We start from the raw sequence: 16,661 nt of genomic DNA, 5'->3' as shown, positions 1-16,661 counted from the left end.
TCGCTTTCTGCCTGTCTATCTGCTTGCTGTCTACCTGTCTATCTGCTTGCTGTCTGCATGTTCACTGTCTGCCTGCTCGCTGTCTGCCTGTCTATCTGCTTGCTGTCTACCTGCTCGCTGTCTGGCAGTCTACCTGCTCGCTGTCTGCCGTTCTATCTGCTTGCTGTCTACCTGCTCGCTGTCTATCTGCTCGCTGTCTGTCTGCCCACTGAGTTCCTGTCTGCCTGCTCTCTGTCTGTCTGTCTGCCTAGATATCATCGTATGTCATGTTCTGAATTTACAGACTGTCAACTATAACTCTTCTAATTATTTGCTTTTACCCACTTAGACCAAAATATTGTGGCAATATGAATATCTAGGTATTTGGTCAATAATATTGTGAGGTATCATTTTCTTCATATGGCCCAGCCCTAGAGTGAATTAATCGCGGTTGTTTGGTCGAGCTCATCTCAAACTGCAGTGAGCACTGACTACAGCCACTCGGATTCTGCTGATTCTACTGGTTGGTATCTTCCGTCCTTCAGTGAAATCCTCTGCTGAGTCCTGTCTCCATCCTTCTTCATGTCTTCCTTTCTTTACAAGCATCTGATTTCACTGTTGTATTTTCAACAGCAGTGGCTCATCCCAAAGCACTTTTCATCACTTTTCCATGCAACATCACTGATCTGTTTCATGTGAAATGGTGCTTCTCACAACTGTGTTCCAAGCTTTTCTAAATAATACTGATTGAGCCAAGGAGACCTATAGTTAAAGGACAAATTTAAAAACAATAAATGGTCATATTTCCCACAATGGGAGGGATCTTTGAACCTTTACATCCATGATGCTCTCCAAAACTGTCAACACACACACATGTAATTACATTTTCACTGTACTATGTTACTTGAACAATCTGTTCTTCATTTGTGTATTTTTTTTAATTTATATATTGACAAATATCAAAAGACTTCCCCTCAGAGTGTTTTATTGTCTTTCAGCTCTTGGTTTCAACTGTTTTGGTTCACTCTCAGCGCTATCATCTGCGATACTTCCAGACACAACAGGCAGCTGTTCCCAGAGAAAAACTCTGGACCAGCACTGGCAGACAGACCCAGCAACTGGCTGGGGAACGGAGCAGAGCATGGGCCAGTCTGTGTCTAATGGATGTGAATATGTCAGCTGTCAGTTGTGTCCACAGATTGTTCTGCTGACACCAAGTGGCCCAAAAATATAATTACCACTTTAACCGACATGGGATGTTTGGCACAAATTCTACAACAAAAACCAATCAAATCCCATGGTGCTAATCATGTGGCACCCTGGTGTTTAAAGGCCTGGTATCTGCTACCTAACTAGGGCTGCAAAATAAATCGCAGTTTTATCGAAACCGCAATATGGACTAGTGTAATATCCAAATTGCATAGGGGTGCAATATTAGTTAAAGGTAAAACATGTGGCTAACCTTTCTGAATGAAGTCTTGTGATTCTGCAGAGATGTCCCGGCCTACAAATTGATTGATTGATTCATATATTTTTTTTTTGAACATGTAAATAAAATAAAACATCAGAAAAATAGTAATAAGAAAACAATTAAACAAAAAAAAAAATCTTATTTCTGGTACCTAAAGATTTTACTTAAAATGTTTTTTTATGTACACATGCAAAAAGGAGTAGGCAGAAGTAAAACTTATTTACTCCTACTCCTTTAAATCCTACCCTTCAGACTGCAGAAAACATCTGTTTGGTACAGATCCATGCAAAAACCTCACAATCATTTTAATTTGTTTAAGATTTAATATTAGTCAATGTAAACAAGAAATATTGAACAAAAATGATCATTCCCTTCAATATCGTAAATCATATTGCACTCGCATTATCAGTCAAAAATGATCGCAATTCGATATTTTGCTAATTTTGTGCAGCCCTATATTAAACCGTTTGGCCGTGAGTTCTATCTGCACCACACTGCAGAGGGGTGTCATGGAAAATGCAAAAACAATTAGTCTAAAAGATCTGTCACTCCCACTGCTCCTGTCAAGGCAGATTACTGTAGCCAGGTCCTCGCATCTTTCTCCCCCGCCATTACAGAACTACAACTCTATACCCATAGATATTTAAAGAAGTGCACCAACAGATCCAGTTGTTCTGGACATAGACCAGTGAAGGAAAATGGAAGCGCATTCTCGGTGAAGCCGAGCATTACTGTGCAGCCTCCAACTGAGCTTAAAGACGTAAATTTCGACGTGAGCAACCTGTCTGAAAGCTGTAAGTCTTCTGGTAGCTGTGCCAGAGAAATCTCAATCATTCCTAATCAGCAGAGACGGAGAGGTAGGTATATGTTAGGAGATAAAATAGACACAGGCTAATTACTGCTAACTAACATGCTAGTTAACATTAACATAGACACAGGCTAATAACTGCTAACTAACATGCTAGTTAACATTAGCATAAGCACAGCCTTCTTTCTGCTAACAAGCATGCTAGTTAACATTAGTAATTAAACACACTCAGCTGATGGAAGTCTAAACTGTCTGTGTGCTTCTCCTGACAATTCTGTGATTTGTTGACTATGCGACACCAAGTCGTGTGGTTATGCCACAATCATTAACCTATTTTTACAGAAACATCTGCTACTGAGCCATACCGTGGGCTACAAGGTAATGGAGAAATAAACAATGCACAAATAGAGTCTTTAAATGCGTCAGATGTAAAGTTATTTACTGTCAAAGTGGCGCCAAAATGAATGGCAGTCAATGGGATGCTAAGTGCAGGTGATGGCTTCGTAGCAATAAAATGGCCCCATGGGTGCTACGCTTAGAGAGGAGAGGCTTACCCCCTTGAGAAACCCAATACTATACGGCGAACCCAGGCAGAGTACTCAAGGGAAATACAAATTGAGCTGAAGTACGTAATAGGGCAGAGCCAGGCTAAGATTACTGTTGACTACTTTCATTTTGATTCCCTTCGTTGCACAAAACCTGGACAAAGAACAGAGAAGACGTGTTGTTATGTTGGTTGGGTTTATTTGGCACCTGTATGGCTTATTACTAACTGGACCAATGCACGGTGTGTGTCCCCCTGCTAGTCCGGTGTGTCTCTTACTCTGTCCCTCTCACTTACTGTCTTACTCACACTGCAACCTAAAAGCTTGTCAGTAGAAGTGAGTGTGTGTTTGTTTGTGTGTGAGTGTGTTTGTGTGTGTGTTTGTGACTCACGAGGCATGATGCCTTGGTCTGCCAGCTGCTCTCGTGTCCTCCTCTGTTGAAGTCTTAACTGCAGGACTAAAGGTGGAGGAGGAGGAGGAGGAGGAGGGTAAAAGAAGAGAAAGAGATGCGGAAAGACAGGTAAGGGACAGACAAAAAGCAGAAAGAGACTGAGAATTCAACCTGTTTTAAATTATGTTTCATACGAATAGTTTCACCTACATGCACATGTGTATTTTTCCATATGCACAGAGACGATGCTGCTCGCTCCCAAATATTTCTGTGAGCAGGATGTAGCCAATGATAAACACAGCTCCTGGCTTTTAAACAGATCTCGCTAGTGTGTGGTCTGCAGGGTGTGTGTGTGTGTGTGTGTGTGTGTGTGTGTGTGTGTGTGTGTGTGTGTGTGTGTGTGTGTGTGTGTGTGTGTGTGTGTGTGTGTGTGTGTGTGTGTGTGTGTAGGTGGGAGTGAGGGGTCATAAACATAGAGCCTCCCCCATGTCTGTTAGTCTGCTTGTGTCTGTGGCTCTTTTGCTTTCTTGATTTCCCTCCTTGTTGTTATCTGAAAGTCTCTTGCTGAGATCCTGGACCGGACACACACAAACACACCCCCTCCACACCCCCACACACACACACACCCAAAGACACACACACACACACACACACACACACACACACACACACACAGTACATTATGATATCTTCCTCCTTTTCTGCAAGGCCTTAATCACTTTTTTATAATTGTTAATCCTCTCCCTCAGGTGGTTTATATCACATTCAAGCATTTTCTGAATTCCCTTAAACATGTTGGGCTTTGATGTAATGACTTTACTGAATGTCAGCGAGCTCAGGTGCCACATTGTCCCACCAGGCTCTTCCCGTCATCTGACATGTGCTTTGGTTTACAGTGACGGGGTGGTGACCCTCTGGTTGCGACATCACAGAGAGCTAATGCAGGCGGAAAGATGAGCAGAGTGTGTACCTGATACAGCCTCTGTAATTTCCCCTCTGATAGCAAGCTTCTCTCCATGTACATAGGCACATAGGTCTATCTGTAATGGAACTATGGAACTATACTATGACGTAATTCTGCAGAGGGTCTTTGCTGCTCTGTGTTCACAAAAAGATTATCAATAATTATACATGAAAGAGCTCAGCATAATCTGCTGCTATTTCTTTAAAAACTCAGTTTGATTGTCACAGCTTTGTTGTCTGTGCTGACATGTGACGCTAACACATAGTTTGTTTCATTTTTGTTTAGAGCTAACACAAAGGTAAAGCAGCTGAAAGTCCTCCTTTTATCCAAAGCTGCTCTGTGTTTACTTAAATCAATGATAGTGTCTGCATAGTATAGAAGGGAGAGGCAAGTCAGATCACTTTGAAACTGAAAACATTTGTTTTACATTGGGCTCTCTTGACAACAAAGGACATACAAGTCCACAGCAACATTTTCAGATTGATGGTGTAAATAAATCGCACTGGCAAAGTGATAGTCATTTTAGTCTTTTACCTCTGCTTAAAACAGAAAGGGCATCTGTTCTCGGACAGTTAGAGCCAGATGCAGGAAAGCCAACGCTCCAGCGTTAAGATGCAGACTGTCGAGTGACTTATAGTCAGCAGAGGGATTGGAGGATGTTGCCCATTTGAAGAAGAAGAAAAAAGCCAACCCAAACCACAGGTACAGTACGTGCTTTTTTAATCTGTTGCCAGAGTGCCAATCATTGTCAGCGGGGGTTTGCCTCTCATATTATTACTTATTATCAGTTTAGTCATAAATATGATCAAGGATATAGAATCTGCCAGCAGCACTCGAGTAACATTCCTTTGGTCTGACGAGCAATTTCATCCATTAAAGACTCAATTAGCAGGATGCTAATACAACTGGACTGTGAGTTACAGTTGGACTATTTGGTGTTGTAATTCAGGGGTTTTTAACGTTTCTAAGCCAAGGACCCTTTCACTGAAAGAGAGACAATACTACATATTCTATACTATTAAGTTGCATAATAAACTGGGCCAACAACAAGGTGTATGGCAGCCTAATGCCTTTTGTTGGAGCTAAATCCTGCTCCATTCTCAGGGTTCAGTCAATTAGTAGTCAAAATCTCAGATGAATTCCAACACTTTGTACATGCCTTTTGTGCATAGAATACTGAGCCAATAAAATAATAATTGTTGACATGATTTCAAAAATCATGTTTTGATGTTAAACATAAATGTGGCACAGTGAATCATCTGGATGAACTGGATCTGTGATTACCTATAGGCCAATAGGTCTAACATCTATGAAAACCTTTTTTTTAAATCACAAATTTGATTTGATTCATGTTAGGACATTTTAGTTTTTTAAAATATCTTTCAAAAACTTAAAGGATGTTTCACCGTTGGCAAGATATAAAATATATCTTTAAATTGGGTCACTTACGTAGCAGAAATGGGACTTTCTTTAGGAAATTGGTGCCTTCTTGGCTGAGAAAAGCCAGAAACTATATATACTACTCTACGAGTCCACTCCTAAGCCACGCCTACCATTTACAGACAGCCCAGCTCCACAAGTCTTACCAGCCAGAGCAGCATGTTCTAAGAAGGCTAGCAGGCGTGGTAGCTAGGTAGCAGAGTCCAGTACACTGCTGGTCAGCCATGTTTCCATATAAACCAAAACATTGTTGTTGTCTAATGATGGGACACTTGGACAGAGCGGGATGGATGGGACAGGTGGCTGGCTAGCGTTAGCTGGGACTCCTGCCCAGGGTCAACGTTTCCGCTTCACGCTAGAGACATTGGGCGACACCGCTGGCTGGGGTGCTGGTCTCCGTAGCCGGTGTAGTGTGTCAAGTATTCCGTCTGTAATAAAGTTTCCTGCATATTCTCTGATCTGTACCAACATATCCCGGTGGTACACATATGTTTTGAATGCACATATTTGTTGTAAAAGTTTGCTGCTGAAAAGAGAGCGTAGCTTCAAAATGGCTGACACTTGACTCGCTGACAATTTGGCTAAAGAGTCCCCCCCCTTGTGGACGGGATGAAAACATGTGGACCTAGCTGGCCTGTAGTCCATGCGCCTGGGCAAAAATGCCACCAACGCCCTAAATGACGTTCTTTGCGTATTGCGGGCTTTTTTTCAGAACCACAATACAGAGCTCTCTTGTCTCAGGGGGACATGAGGGGGGGGGGAGCACGCCCATTCAAAAACACTACTGGGTTTTTACTGATATAAGTACCCCTGTAACAAGAATTTGGTGGGCCCCTGCAGTAACTCTGAGGACTCCTTAGGGGTCCTGGACATCTGTTGAAGATCTCTGTTCTAATTTGAATAAAGAGTGACAGCTGAACTACCAATAACATGTGTGGTTTTCCATTCTCTTCAGGCTGTTGTGTGCTGAACTACTGTCCAACATGTAGTATTGATTTCAGTTATATTTGACATCTCGGTCATATTATCATGTCAGCCCTTTGAGCTGTTTATCAAATGAGTTAGTAAAACACACACACACACACACACACACACACACACAAACACACACACACACACACACACACACACACACACATTTGGCGGTCCGCAGGGAGCACTTGACTGAGATCTTTATCTTCCACTTTAGCTTCACCCAAGCAACAGCAGTTCCCATGGCTTTGATAATGGGCCTAAGCGTGGGGCAGGAGGCGCATGGGCGCTGACTGGAACTCCAACTGCTGCAGCTTAAAGGAAACTGTAGATCCTGGACACGCAGATCGTCTGAGACTCGCCCTGTCATCAGCGGTTATCTCAGAGAGATTTACAGATGGTAAGTTTACTTCCCTTACGCACAACATTTCAGTCATGCACTTAAAATTCCCCGACCAATCATGCTTGCTGTCCCTTGTATCAGTAATCTCCACATCTGCGCCACATTAAGCAGCGAGAGCATGTGGGTTAGAGCCACACAGACCCTGAGCCAACAACTACCTTCAGTCAGGACTACAGCACTCCAGCCACGCTTTGTACCATTCAGAGGCCATGGTGTGTATGGAGCTTTACAGAGTAGAGAGCTGATCTGGTCTCTGCTGCTGTTACACTCTCCTCAGGGAGGGGGCACTGTTGTTCAGACTACACACACTCAACACACACGCTCAGCCTCAAAGACACTATACTCAAACAACAAGACAGTGTGTGTATGTGTGCCAAGGAGAGTGATGGAATTAAAGATTGAGGCAGTGTGTGTGTGTCTGTGTCAGGGTGTGTGTGTGTGTGTGTATGTGTGTGTGTGTTTGTGTGATGGAGATAGAGGGATACAAAACCCCAGCAGCTGCTGCGTGTTAAGGGGAGTTTAAATCAGCGCTGTAGTCTGCCCCCTTCCTCCCCTTTTGAAATACACAGGTACACACACACACACACACACACACACACACACACACACACACACAACATGCTTCTAATTCAGCCATATAAAGATAACCTCTGACCCCTCTCCGGTGTCTAATCTCCCCGAGCCACAGTAAGAGCATCTCCCTGGCTTCTGTCAGCAGCAGGTTAGCCACAGGCAACAAGTGCACTAACCTGCTCGAGACATCGCACGAGACATCGCCTGAGACATTGCATGAGACATTGCCCAAGACATTTCCTGCGTTTACGAGTAGGTGGATGAAGATCAAAGAAACTGTCCAGCTGTGAACTGATCATCGTGTGACAGGGCTCAGAGCTCAGGAGGACTCATGCTTGCGTCCCTCTGGCATTTCATGTACCGTCCCGTGTTTATAACACACACCTGTCACTTTGCTGGTGTCAATTCAGAGCACATTGTGAGTGCCAACACAGCTCACCCCAACAGATGAATGACATAATGAACACAGGATGCCCTGCAAATGCCAAGTGTTGACATACAAACAGGTTGCACACCCACTGTCCCCTGGCGGACAGACAGACACAGGTCAGTCCTCTTTTGACTTACCTGATCTAAACTTGCTTCTTATCAGAATGGAGTGTTCAGAGCCCAGAAGAGTCATAATGCTTACAGTCCTGTTCCACTGATCCCAAGATGCAAAGTAAAGTCGACCCACTCAGGAAGCGGTGCACACTTGGACCCCCGGCCACCTCCGGACGCCAGACTGAGAGGAGATGGATTGACTCAGCCTGCCTCATCAATACGTTGGCTTTCTTCTGGCGTCTCTCAGCCAGTCACCCCACAACAGCAGCTTCCTGCTCTCTGCTCTGCTCTCCCCCTGCGGCTGATGTGGGAGTCTGGGTCTGCGGGGCCGTCAAGCTTTGGTCCCATCTAGCTGAGAACTGTGAGCAGGGCCAGGACAGCACAGAGATATGCCCTGCTCGGGGAGGTGCTACCCGGCCAGGGTCCTCTCTAAGCCCCGCCTGGAGGCTGGAAAGGGCTTGGCTGATGGCTTCCTCCTCCCTGGCCACTAGTGTAAATATATCTGCCTATCAGCCTGCTGCCTGTCATTAGAGAGGGGGGGAGAGACAGACACTGATAGATGAGCAGCAGTACAGCCAGGAGGTTTCATTTCTTACAACATGTCAGCCTACATCTGACAGTTTTATATAATAATAATAATTATAATAATAAAAAGGTTAGTTAGATTGTAGTTTACTTTGATATATATTTTCCTGGTCTATCTCCTTGTATTAACAGTACATGTGAGAGGCGTTGGAGTCCCTTCAGCTCTATGGATCACTTCAGCTTCTTCCAGCTTTGGTGTTATGCTTCACTGATAGGACATCAGGAGAGCGCGGGCCCCGGCAAGGCCAACACGCCACACTTCTATGATGTGCAAATCTGCAACCGCAACCATTAAACACGTCTGTTAAAACTATTAGAATCACGTTAAAATGTATTTGATGAAGATTAACAAGATATAAGTTGAGTGCAGTCTGTCACCCAGCAGCGGAGAAGCTGGAGCTATATCTTTATCTATCTCCTCCAGCCTGTATTCAACAAGCCATCCCTACCTCCAGCTCCCACATACCAGGACGTCAGCTGGACACGTCAAGGCTTTCTCTCATTACGGCTTGATTTGAAGCTATTATGGAACGTAAGGCATTGCTGGAGACAAGGCACACTAGAAACCCACCAAAACATGAGAAGGAATCTCAAAATCCAACGCAGGAAGAAAGTTGTGGGAAAGTCATTTATGTGTCCTTGTTTTTGTTGCACAGCAGGTGTCAAAGTCGGTGACAGCTGTTCCCGAGGCTACTGTCTCCCTCCACCCAGATTAAAGGGTTCTGTGGTTACAGCTGAGAATTTGAAACGCAGTGTGTCCCTCCACCCGTCTGGCTTCCTGTCACTACATGCTCTGTACAAAGTCAGTCACAGGATTACAGTTATTACATTACATTATTTTTTCAAGGTAAATATTCTTTATTTTGAATGTAAGATATTCAATATATTTCTCAGGAGAGCTGATACGGGTCTGAAACATAAACTGCATTGTTGACACACTAATATCCCAAATATCAGCTTAAGGTAAGTTGAACATTTGGAAAAATAAGCTCATTTACTTATGCGAGATGATGAGACTGGCACCGCTGTCATGTCTGGGGCTAGCCAGGATACCTTTATCTTAGCTTAGCATAAAGACTTGAAGCAGTCTGGTTCCAACCAGTTCAGTTTTGGGGTGGTTGTAGCTCAGTCTATAGGGAGTTGGGTTGGGGACCGGACAGTCACTGGGTCAAGTCCCCGTATGGACCAAAAAGTAGGGAGTGTGGATTGGTGGCTGGAGAGATGCCACTTCACCTCCTGGGCACTGCAGGTGCTGTTGAGCAAGGCACCATACCCCCCCACCCGCTCAGGGCGCTGGTTCAGCTGGCAGCCCACTCACTCTGACCTCTCTCCATTAGTGCATGTATAGATTCTGAGCATGTGTGTGTGTGTAGTTCAGGACTGTGTGTGATTACTAACAAGTGTGGACACAGAGTGTAACTTGGAATTTCGCCATTGGGGATCAATAAACAGATTAAAAAATTAAAATTAAAAAATTAAAACACAAATCTACCAACAGCAACAACTGTAAAGCTAGCCAATTTGTAAAGCTAGCCATTTTCACATTCCTGCTGTTTCAGAGACTAAACAAACAAGGAACAAGAAGAGCTCAAAAGGTTCAGAGCACGCTGCCTGGGCCGGCCTTCTATAGATCTGAGCTCATCGACCGGGATGGAGTTGACCTAACCCTAACCCTAACCCTAGCCGATCTCCAGTTGAAGCCCAACCCGGCAGCAATAGGGCAGTAAGAGCCCTACTCTCTAAGAGCACTACTCCAATCGTTAACTCGCAGCTAGCAGTGTTGGCTGCCGCCGTTTCAGCAACTTTAAACTGTAGTTGGACTGAAGGCAGATCGTTACACTGGTGTTGGGGAAAATTGTCATTTTTTCTAAAAAAATTCTTGAATACATTTTTCTTTAGAGGCTCTGTTGAAAACAAAGATGCTTTCAGGTGTGACTCCAGAGTCCAGGATTCACTTCCTGGCTGCACTGAGGACAGATATCTGACTGCTGAAGCTCCTCAGCTTTGAAGAAGAAGAACAATTCATGGTTTAATTTTGGTACCCTTTCCTACAACTTTCTGAAGTTCCTTATATTAGTTTTGAGGCCAGATAGTGTTTCAAAGTGGCCTAATTACTATTCAATTCAATTTCAATTCAATTTTATTTATGGTATCAATTCATCAAAAGGTTTTCATCAAAAGGACCCAACAGTTCTAGTAGTCTCCTCCAGAGCAAGCAACATTGCAACAGTGGCGAGGAAAAACTTCCTTTTAGGAAGAAACCTCGGTCAGACCCAGGCTCTTGGTAGGCAGTGTCTGAGGGGCCGGTTGGGGTTAGAATAAAGAGTGGAAATAACAAAAATAACAAAAATAGAAAAAATAGTAGTTTGTAGCAGTTCTTTGTAGTAGTTCATGGCATAGCAGGGCACTGTGCGGCATTACAAGGCACAGCAGGACGTAGCTGGGCACGTATCATTTTTACTTTCACCACTGGCAGATTTCTTACGCAATATATTTGGCTTGTTCATAGAATGGTGCTCCTCTCTGTCCTCACGCCATTCTGCCCATTCTTTCATCTTAATGCCTTCTTCTTTCCCTTTTTAACTTTTTCTATCTACTGTCTTTATCCCGTAGAACCCACCTCCGGCTCGACTTTGTCCTGAAGATATTATTCCCTAAAAACATACACCAATTTCCTACCCTGCCACTTTTAGCTTGCTACAGTAAATGAAAAGAGTACCAAAGACGTGTGTGATTACTACAGGTCTTTTCTCTACATTGTGTAAAAGCTGCAGTGACACAGCACTAATCAGTCATTGAGAGCTTTGCCCAGCAACAGCTCAATGCTCCTGCCTCGCCGCTATCCATTTTAATCTCTTCACACCATAAACACAGTGAGGAGCCTCGACACACAGCAGCGCGATGCATACACCAACACATGTAATAATTTAATGTAGGCTAACAAATGACACAGCAGCTCTGTTTGATGTAGTCCCTGTGCTGATGTGATTTGGAGCAAGCTCCAAAAACCCATACAATGCTCCAGTCAAATATTTACATAGAGTCTTGTCTGGCTGCAAATCTATCGCTGACACCCGTGGGTCCGCTAGCCTGTATACACCGTGAATGAACATGCACATGCACATGCACACATACACACACACACACACACACACACACACACACACACACACACACAGTCCTGTGTCCTAATTAGCAGGTGAAAGTGCTTAAAGGGAAGGTCTGTCAGAGGGTTTGACAGTGTACACACAGCGTCTTAGAGAGATTCCTCAAGAGGTCACCCAGCCCTGGCTTAATCCTCCCCTTTAATTGGGCCCTATGTCAACGGACTGTCTGGAGTTGTGCATGTGTGTGTGTGCGTGTGTTTGTGTGTGTTTAAGGGTGTCTAATGAAAAGAACAGGACTGAAGGAAATCAGCTCATACCACTTCGACAGATTTGAGTGCACATTTTGTACATTATATACAACAAGCTTTCAGAAGGGTGTCGCAGTGCGTCTCTTTTCGCTCGGCTTTATGATGATTAATGCAAATGCAATAAGTCATACGCCGTTGCACAGAGCATGGTGAAAACACTTTCCATTACGCTACAAGTGAGCACAACGTGTTTATTGGCCGACTGCACAGACATCTAGATCATAAAATGACTGTTAGTGTTTTGTGTGATTTCTGGTGTTTTAGATATTGCAGATGTGACTAGTTAAAATGCCCAAACTGCACACAATATAAAAAAATGAAGCCAAATTCACTTAGGGAATTACAAAAACCTTTTGTTTTTTGTTACCTAAGATGTCACTGGAATTTTTAACAAGATGGTTGTCACATTGACTTGCCATCCGGTGGTATTTAGCTCCCCAGCTGCTGATAGGAGCAGTCACGTTCTTGAAATGCTTTATATATCTCTGATCATATGCCATCCATGGAGTCAGCTGTCCTTCGGCCATCTGCCGTGACTGAGAGTGTCACAGGAGGAAGTGTACTAGAATGCACTGTCCTATGTAATGTGATTGGAGCGATTGAAACATTACGTTTAATGGAGACAGCAATTTCAACCAACTCAGGGAGCCAACATTAGCCTAATTAGCTAGTTAGCTACAAATCATTTCAAAGCTATGGTTTATGAGCTATAATTAATCATTTGTAGAAAGTCAACAGGGTGATACGAAGTTAGATGATGGAAGTTGGATTAGTCAACAGAGAGACTTGAGCCAGTCCTTTATCAGCAGCCAGTCAGTCTTATCAGGAAACGGACAGAGGCCGGCTGGCTGAAAACAAAAAAGATCATGGAACGCGAACAAAGTGAGTGAAACATGAAGAATATAAGAAGAGATGGAAAGAGGGCATGGTGTGTGATCGAGGGTGGAGGATCTCGATATAAACTGTGAGAAGAGGAGAAGAGATGGAGGATGGGAAAAAGCTGTGCAGTCAGGTTCAGCGTTTCCCATCTGCCGCTGAACCGTGGTTTATAATAAAGACGTTCCAGTGGGAGCTAACCCAATCCAAACCAGAAGTGACAGAAAGAACGGCCCAAGCCAACAACCTCCCCCTCGGTCTCTGCTTCCCTCCATTTCTGCTCGGTCTCCATCTTTATCAGTCACTTCCATTCTGCTCTGCCCCTTTGGGCGAGCGGTGCACGTCTGCCGCCAGGCTGGAAGTGGGGACATAGCCTGTCTCCACATCATGTCCAAGCCCAAAATCGAGGGAGACACTGTTTTGTCTTTTTGTGGTTGTTTAGATTGCTCTAGACTGCAGTCTGCAGGCGCTGGCGAGTGGCCACAGCAGCCTGGCTGTGAGACTTCAACGCAGAGATGGGCCTGCATCAGCGCAGCTTAACTCTAACTCCTGCCTATTACCAAAGGCTATGGGCTGGCTTTGTGTGCTATTCCCAAAACTTTACTATCAGAAATTTAATAACTCAAAGTCTACTTTGTTGTTGTTAATGTGTGTGTCCGTGACTAAGATGAAAGGCACATCAAGAGGAACAACCATCCATGCCAGACAAATGTCTTTCATCATGCTTGACGGAGTTATAAAGAGAAACCAATTAAGTCAAAATTAGTAAAATAAAATAGAGTGACTGCTATCAGCTGACATAATTACCGAGCAAACTGAATGAAATAAAGTATGGCATGCCAGCCGTATGGGGTTGTTACGGCGGCTAGTTGATCAGCCGTGTCTACGTAAACTTTCTACCAAGAAAACTAAATCTGAGTCACAGCTCTTTTCCTCAGAGGGAGATCTCATAAGGACGCTAAATAAATTGCACAAACTGCAGGTATGTCAGTTATGCGAATGAGCAAATGTGAATTTTTTCTTAAATTAAATGTTTGGATTAATATGTTTTTGCACAGATTTTTAAATATTAAAGAATTTATTGTAAAGAAATGGGTGCGGTAAGGTTGTAAGGTAATCATGAGTTACATGCATATGCATGCAGGCAGGTAAGGGTTTATTATCTGCCTGCATGCTTATGTGCTACAGTCTGTATGTGAAATTAATACTTATAGCTGTAAAACTCTAATTAAGGGAAAAATACAAAGTGTTTCCCTTTAAAAGGATGAGGAAAGTCAAAAGTTCCTTACGATCGAAATACTCAAAAACGTAGAAGTCCGTGAGTAATTGTTGCTAGATACTTTCCACCAATGCAGTGCCATTTAAATATATACATATATATATATATATATATATGTATATATACTGCTTTTATAACTAGAAAACAGGGCTCAGGTGTAACCCACAGCTAAATCACTACTTCCATGGCAGTGTCACACTTACTGTTTATATCTCCTAAAACATGATGAAGCTTTATTTCTCAGAAAAACCCAAAACCTTTCAAAATGTATAGTACCACTAACATACCAAATGATGGCCTTTATGATAAACCTCTCATTTGTTTAAAGTAACATGCATGTAACCTGTAAATTAAGGGAGTGGAGAGGAAATGATTCAAACTATTGAAACAATGGCCCACTGGAGCTGCATCTCCATCACATGAGTTTAACAGGAAGTCACAGTGGTGCAGGCCCACCACAGTATCATTAAGACATCATAGAGGCCATAAAGAAAAGACCCAAAAGTACAAATATTTAGCTATCTGGATATCCCGAGCTGGTCTCGCACGTCAAATGGCCTGGCTGAAATGGCCTGTCAGCCAGCACATTCTTTCTCTCAATGAGGACCGACTGGAGCCATGTTTTTGTTGGTATGACCCAGTCACCCCTCCTTCCCCCACTGACGTCTGTTTGACAGAGTAAAAAATGCTGCTCCAGACGCTGATACCGGGTCAGATTTTGTTTGTTTCACCAATGTTTCACAGCTGTGTAATCTGATCAGGGTACAGCGTTTGGGGTGGTTGACAGACGGAGAGCAGACACTGGGGTTGCCACGGGCCACAGACTGATCCCTGGGTACAGAGCAGCTATCTGCTGGGCTGGACTCCACTTGACCCCACAGGACCAAAGATCTATTTATAGGACTATGTCTCTCTGTGTCGACCGTGTGTTTATCTGCCTACATGTGCACGTGTGTCCTATGTGTTTGCCAGCTTGCTCAGAGGGGAGTATGTCTTATCAGCACCATGGAGCATTCATCGGGGCTGACATTTTCTGCCAAACCAAACACATAGCTACATGTGCTATGTCCACTCTGCAGGATGTGGCCTGACTTATGCGACTTGTCAGAAGGAGCTAATGCTATCGTCACACCGACCCATTGATTCGGTAAGTTGCCTTTCTTATTATTTTTCCTGTGATAGGTAATTTTGTCAGACAAATCTTTCTTTCTTCCTTGCTGAATTCTAAAAGCTGAAACAACAAACGGGCACCAACAGCTACATTGTCCTGCTTGCTTTTACCACCCTAGGGACGCTCAGTGGGTCATGATCAAATGTTGTTCTAGAGTTCTGAAGGGGGCTGCATGTGTATATGTCTTTTTCCCATCTTTGTGGTCTAAGAGTGTGTATTAACACCAGCACACCTTTCCAGGCTTGGTGAAATATGGAAACTTGCATAACTGTCGTGAGTGAAAGTAATGGGATTTGGTAAAGCTGATGCTGTTGACTCAACTAACAGGATTGTGAACTGTGGAAAACTGTTGCCTTTACCTCATTGGTTATGGCCATTTTCATGCCCTGGAGGAAGCCTGGGTTTGGAGTGGGGGGGTCTTCACTGAGGACCATGGACTACATAGAAATGAAAAAGAAAACTCCTGGTCAACTCATGGTCCACTTACTATCTTTTTCCAGAGCATGTAGAAAGTTACTGAGACAGCTTAGTCATCATGTGACATGAAGTATGAATATCCATCCATACTGACATTTTAAATGCCAAATTGTTATAACACTGTCTCATGGGTTGGTGCCCTAACCCCAAGGCCAGAAACCCTGAATCTTATAATGATTGATAACAAAACTTTAATGAGGATAGGTCACCCCTGGCCACCACCTGATCACCTTCTAAAGGTCAGCGATCCGGGGATCACATCAATGCTTCCCTATATCGTGACCGAACTCCCATGTGAAGACAACTGAAAAAACTCCTTCCACTGGTGAAGACCTCGAGATGCAGTTGAAAGTTATTGAGTGGGCCTTTGTTTGTTTGAGCTTTTACACCCAACTGAGCTATATTTCATCACAGTGAAGACAGCTTTGAAAGACCAAATGCTCCTACATTGTGTGCTAATCATCCTGTGTTCGGTCACAGTGTCCACAGATCCCGGCTATGGATGGAATGACAGCAGTTCTATTAAAAATGACTTTAAATGTCACACAGATTAGAGATGAGAGGGTTTGATCCTTTGCTATTTGCTTTGATTATGTATTGCTCAAAATGACAAGAATTTGTTCAAGAATAGTCAAATGTGTTTTTCTTCAAAGCAGCAGGCTTTTTTTTTTTACTGAAATACAGTAGTCGCCATGACAACTAAGAAGAAAAGAAAAAGTTCTTGCAGATGAAGGGCAGAGATCTTTAGAATACCAGGACAACACCCCCC

The 16,661-nt window shown here is 43.6% G+C and overlaps 1 protein-coding gene across 6 annotated transcripts in view; it reads right to left on the bottom strand.

Annotated features, from left to right (window-relative positions):
- The window catches only part of myocd (myocardin), a 49,624-nt gene that overhangs the window by 17,206 nt on the left and 15,757 nt on the right, over window positions 1-16,661 (bottom strand). For 4 of the 6 annotated variants that reach the window (XM_034859820.1, XM_034859821.1, XM_034859824.1 and 1 more), the window contains exon 2: window positions 3,195-3,260. In XM_034859820.1, coding sequence (XP_034715711.1) covers window positions 3,195-3,260 — 66 coding nt within the window. Of the gene's footprint in view, window positions 1-3,194; window positions 3,261-8,113; window positions 8,504-16,661 lie in introns of those variants that run through there. The other 2 variants (XM_034859822.1, XM_034859825.1) reach the window with 2 other exon arrangements.

The sequence above is a fragment of the Etheostoma cragini genome, chromosome 21 (genome assembly GCF_013103735.1).
Source record: "Etheostoma cragini isolate CJK2018 chromosome 21, CSU_Ecrag_1.0, whole genome shotgun sequence".
NCBI classification, from domain to species: Eukaryota; Metazoa; Chordata; class Actinopteri; order Perciformes; family Percidae; genus Etheostoma; species Etheostoma cragini.
Note: the sequence above shows the minus strand (reverse complement) of the source record. Positions and strands in the feature narration are given on the sequence as shown.